This window comes from Sinocyclocheilus rhinocerous, unplaced genomic scaffold (genome assembly GCF_001515625.1).
Source record: "Sinocyclocheilus rhinocerous isolate Xijiao unplaced genomic scaffold, SAMN03320098_v1.1 scaffold2224, whole genome shotgun sequence".
Lineage (NCBI taxonomy): Eukaryota > Metazoa > Chordata > Actinopteri > Cypriniformes > Cyprinidae > Sinocyclocheilus > Sinocyclocheilus rhinocerous.
Genome location: NW_015652315.1, coordinates 223,206 through 229,205, shown reverse-complemented (window position 1 = coordinate 229,205; position 6,000 = coordinate 223,206). Strand labels below are relative to the sequence as shown.

The 6,000-nt window shown below is 36.5% G+C and overlaps 1 protein-coding gene across 1 annotated transcript in view; it reads left to right on the top strand.

The window, feature by feature from the left end:
- Positions 1 to 5,396, top strand: part of LOC107714805 (gastrula zinc finger protein XlCGF8.2DB-like) — a 29,017-nt gene extending 23,621 nt beyond the window's left edge. The window contains exon 3 of the mRNA XM_016520774.1: positions 4,094 to 5,396. Coding sequence (XP_016376260.1) covers positions 4,094 to 4,911 — 818 coding nt within the window. The 3' untranslated portion in view covers positions 4,912 to 5,396. The remainder of the gene's footprint in view (positions 1 to 4,093) is intronic.
- Positions 5,397 to 6,000: the final 604 nt, after the last annotated feature.

The following is a 6,000-nucleotide window of genomic DNA, read 5'->3' as shown; positions in this document are numbered from 1 at the left end:
AGCAACAACAAAACAATGTTGCTGGAGACGGGTTTATTGAAAATCCAAACTCATTCTCTGCCAGCAGGAGGCGCTTTTAGAGTGATAAAACTAGCGGTTTGCCTGGTAACGGCTGTAATCACAGCAGCTATGAACGCTACTTTATCAGATAAAATGAAAATGTCATTGAAACTTTTCTGAAGACAGTCGGTTCCCTTCACAGATACATTTATATAAAACACCCGCGACATTTTTTGATTTTGAAACGTGCAGTGCTCATGTTTATTCAACGAAGTCAAACGGCACAAATAAATCAATGTATGGGAAACACTGGTAATGTATATCGAAATATCGGAAATGTGTTTAAAAATCATATCACCGTTATTGAAAAAAATTATATCGCGATACATATTGATATTGAATTATTGTCCAGCCCTAGTTAAAATGTGTTCATATATCTTTAAAAAAAAAAAGGTCATTACATTTTGGGCACAATACATTAAATACAGTCAGTTGTAGCCTATTTTTTATTTATTTGATTATTTAAGTTGCATTTTCTGTATGCTTTTATTTTTGGACTGATAGTAAAGTCAACTAATTGTATGTGAGAGAGTCAGTGGTAATATTGATGCGTTCCTATTGGTCAGTAGAAGAGCTCAGCTTAGCCTGACAGTTAGCCTGCTCCGGACCAGGTTAGTTTCCCAGCATAAGTTGCCACAGTGACTGAGCTTGAGCTATGGTAATTTTGCTTTATGAACCCAAATCAAGTGAAAATAAGTCAGACTAACTGAAATAAGCCTGGCTTATTTGGTAAACTAGTTTTAGGAAACAGCCCCCAGGTGTGATTTGCAGCTGGTTGGAGCTAAACTCTGCATGTTGCGCTGCTTTAGAAAATTCAGTTTATCAAGTTTTGTGAGTCACAAACCCAAGAAGGTAGCTTGTTGTAGTCCCTACGAGCCATTTTTGTAGGCATTAAACTGCCATAATTTTAAAAGATGTATCTCCGTTTGCATTGAACAGTGCTCCAGACTGCGACTAAAACGGTCGCATTTGCGACCAAAAATATTAATTTGCGAGTGAAGTTTTTGCTGAGGTCGCCACTGGCGACTATATATATTTACATGTTATGACTTAAAAATGTGCATGTAATGCCTTTTTTCCTGATCGTTTTGCGATCACATCTTTTGTTATGTTCACGTATTAAACTGAGACGATGCGCATCAAAGTTTTAGTGGAAAAAAGAGTTTCAAACAGTCCTCATCTCTGCCGCACAGCAGCGCTGACGCACACCTGTTAAACGCAGCTCAGTTGTGCAGAGCGAGAGAGATCAAAAGTTACTCTTTTGATAGAGTTGTTTTTCCAGAGTTAATTTTGCTCAATTTAGTGTTAATATTTTACTCTTTCCTGTTATATTTGACTCTGTTTAGTGTTTTTTTTAATTAACTCTTGTACTATTTTACTCCGTTCAGAGGTTAAAAAAAGATGATGAAAAGAACATTCATTAGTGCACTACACAACATGCGTTATCTTTGTTCACTAATGGGTTTTTAATTTGTAATAACTGTCCAATAGTTCTGTTAAAGCATGGTGCTCAATAGCTCTATTCGGACGGTAATGGTTTCTCATGTGGATGTCTGTAAAAATAAATCTACATGGCACATCAGTGATAAAACCCATGTATTCAGAATGATGTCGGAGAAGTGAGTTTTGTGATCCTACAAACCTGGGAATGTGTTTTTTTCCCTCTTTCTCCTCTGGCTGAGGAGGAGCGCTGATGAAATATTGTTCTTGTAAATAGCCTGCTTCCCAGCATTTCAGTAGTAAAAGTGTACATTAAAAATGCATGCAAATTACAGTGAAGCACAAAAGTTATCGTACGGTGTTCCGCAGTGGTCAAAAAGGATTCAAACGGTGAAATTTGAATTGAAACACCGACATTCTGCAATAAAATCACAGACTAGCCCCTGTAAATGTTGAAAATACCTTACGTTCCCATGAGAAACAGTTAACATACCGTCCGAATAGGGCTAATACACATCAAAATGCTCCAACAAAATGCTACAATTAAGGCTAAGGTTAACTTAACTCTTTACGGAGTCAAGTACATGTGGTGCACAACTTGAACCACTCGTCACAATAGTTTAGTGGACAGACAATTGATAGGCAGCTAGCTAGTTTCACTGGTGTCAATTAACGTTCTTAATGTTCATACTGTATATGTTAGCTAACAGTTATTTGCTTTCAAGATAACTTTGCCTAATTTAGTTCTCAAGCTAACATGAGAAGCGATCTCAATTATAATGTTCAAAAAACGTGGCAAAATGATCTGAGCTCAAAACTGAGGAGAATATTATTAAAATAAATACTAAGACTTTGAAACTTTACTTACTTTACCATCCAGCAGAAGCGCATCTTCTCTTATAAACCCACAAGCAGTAGCGGTCGATGGCCGTGATTAACAGTAATGGTGGATCAACAAAGGGAGGAGAACAGTTTGGGGAGGAGAACAGTTTGGGGAGGAGTCACCACACTTGCAATCCATTAATCACAAAAAGCTTTGTTACTTTTTAATAAACAAAGTATCAGCTTTAAAATTATGCCAAATTCATAACGAAATTAAAACAATAAATACGGTTTTGGCGCTCTTTAATGCGGCAGGCGCGAGGCATGCTTTAATTTTGTGTCGCTAGACGTTTGCATCACTAAGGTTAAATTAGCCAAAGTCATTCTTTGGCCTACGCTCTGGAATTGATCTGTTAAATCTAATAAACATTCAGTGTTTCAAACTGCGAAAAACGTGAAAAGCTTGTAAACATTGCAACGTAATAATACATTTACCTCAGAATAACCATTCGGTGTCCATAAGCTCATCAGTCAGCTAGAAAAATATCAATAAAGAGGAGCATTTTGCTATATGTATGCGCTATCGGATGTTAATATTTTTACTTAACCTGTTGTCTACATGATTCAACTCCTCCTACAAAATTGCATTTTACTAATGAAGAAAAACTGACTGAATGTGTGAAAGACATATGACAACACTTATAGGATGCATTGAGGAGGATCCCAAACTACACTCAGTGGCCAAGTGATGCTTGTTATGGTCCATGATATTTGTACAGATTCTGTGTCATGAACAATTCTTTGTGACTATATATTTCAAGTTGGAAAAGACGTTTAGTTCCCACTTTAAGTGAACCTTAGTTCCCAGGACATCTACGAGATTCTAAGTTTACCTAAATCCTGAAACCAAAATGCGCTGTTGTCTTAGGACAACTTTGATGAACTTTTTTGATTCACTTCAAATGTTGACTACTGTATATACAGTATTTCAAGTTGGAAAAGACATTTATGCCGCTTTTCCACTGCATGGTACGGCACGGTACGGTTCGGTATGGTTCACTTTTGGGGGGTTTTCCACTGGGTACAGTACCTGGTACCTGGTACTTTTTTTAGTACCACCTCGGTTGAGGTTCCAAATGAACCGTACTGTTACCAAAACGTGACGTGTAAACTCTGCTGATCACGGATTGGCCGGAATTAAAATGCTGATAAATTCAAGAAAAGATGAGACATAAACACATGAAAGTATGATTGAAATGTTAAAAAGTAATAATAAAATAAATAAAACTTGTTTATTCTGTGGCACCTAAAAGAATTATTTGGCGCCTACATTTTTTTTCTTATAGGAGCCAATGGCTCCTTACTCAATTTTTTTGTTTGGAGCCCAAACTTTCAGTGTCGTAACTTTGCAGATATTGTTTATGCTCAAAAAACAACAGTACACATTAACTAATGTTAAAAAAGTGAAATTGCAATCAACCACCCCTTTAAGTTTTGCATACAGTCTACAGCATTGTGAAAGGGATCTCCGTTTGTAAAAACAGTAACATCATGTGCATGTGTATTACATGCTCAGTCTATAGGCGCATAGTGTTTCTTTACAAAGTGACATCACCAACTACTGGCCTGTCAGCATAATAAAGTGTTTTTAGTCATTTTAATGGATCTGTTTAAACATTTTGACAATGTTTTCGTCGGTAAACAAATGTTTTATCCTTTTATTTTCCAAATGTTCCAATTGATTTTCATATTTTTAATGATTTCATTTTAGGCCTGATGAAAGTGAAAGAGGAAAGACAAGATCTGAAAGATCATGATGTCAATGAAGAAAAACCAGTGAGTTGCAGCATTCAAATAACAAAAGTTAAAAAGCCTTTCAGCTGCTCTCAGTGTGGAAACAGATTCAAACATAAAGGAAGCCTTATGAAACATGTGAGAAGTCATAGTGAGGAAAAGCCTTTCAGCTGCTCTCAGTGTGGAAACACTTTCAAACGTAACGAAAACCTTAAGACTCACATGTTAATTCATGCTGGAATAAAGCCTTTCACCTGCTCTCAGTGTGGAAAGAGTTTTACACAGAAAGGACAACTTAAGAATCATCTGGTAACTCACACTTCAGAAAAGCCTTTCACCTGCTCTGAGTGTGGAAACACTTTCACACGTAAAACACACCTTAAGAAGCACATGTTAATTCATAATGGAATAAAGCCTTACAGATGCTCTCAGTGTGGAAAGTGTTTCACACAGAAAGGACACCTTTATCATCATTTGGTAACTCACTCTTCAGAAAAACCTTTCATCTGCTCTCAGTGTGGAAAGTCTTTCACACGTAAAGGATACCTTAAGAAGCACATGTTAATTCATGCTGGAATAAAGCCTTTCAGCTGCTCTCAGTGTGGAAAAAGTTTCATATGTAAAGAAATCCTGAGGAATCACATGTTAATTCATGCTGGAATAAAGCCTTACAGCTGCTCTGAGTGTGGAAAGACTTTTACACAGAAAGGACACCTTAAGAATCATTTGGTAACTCACACTTCAGAAAAGCCTGCTCTCAGTGTGGAAAGAGTTTCATATGTAAAGGAAACCTGAAGAAGCACATGTTAAGTCATGCTGGGCAAAAGTAGAGTTGCCAATCTTTCCGTATAATACGGAATCGTCCCATATTTAAGGCATATGCCATATGACCACCTAGATCATACGAATAACAAACTCTAAATTCTTTTTGGACAAGTGTTTGATTTGTGAACATATCCCTTCGAGGAAGGTTTTAAGACCAAGTGGAATCATCTGCCGTCTGGTAGCTCTCTCCCGCTTCACAGTGAGCGGGACTCACGCTAACTGTGTATTTTAACATCTGTGTTTTGACTTCAGCAAATCAGTTTTGCCAATTGCAAACAAAGTGATTATTTTTCATGAGTCCAACACCCAAACATGCAAGAAAACGTGCATTTTACCAGAGTGAAGATGTGCTCAATAAGGGAAGTCATCTTTCTCTATTGTAGGCAATGTTGTTAAATAGATAAAACAATTTGTATTAAAGTAACTTCCAGCGTATTCTTAACCTTGTATCTCATTCTTAAAACAGAAAATGACCAATGAAGCGTCTAGCACCAAAAGCAGCCCATATTAATTCTATAAATTATCTTTAATTAAAAACAAAAGTGCATTTTTATATGTAATACTGTATACACACACACAAAGTTTCTTATGCTTATCAAGGCTGTCTAACGTATTTGTTTACTCAAATTTCTACCAATGTCTACCAAAAAGATGGAAACTTGTAGCAATAGTATTTTTCCCTCTCTCTGATGGATGTCATTTTGTGGCAATTTTCTGTTCACTATATACAGTATGTCTCTTCATGAAAGAAATGTGTAAAAATAGACATGCAAATGTGAATTTTCTGTTTACGTGCAACACACCACTACATAAATATATGTACTGTATGAATTCAAATGTACATATTCTTTCTCTGTGTATTATAATATTGACTTTTCCTTCTAAACTTTTACCTACCGTTGAAATCAGCCAGTTAACACACCCATGTGGGGCCCAAATGGGTTGCACCTATGGCCCGGTCAATTTTGTCCCATAAATGAACGTCAACTGCTGAGAACCTGATTGATTTAATCTCTTCATTTATTTGCAGGTGATTTTAACACCTTACAATTATATTTA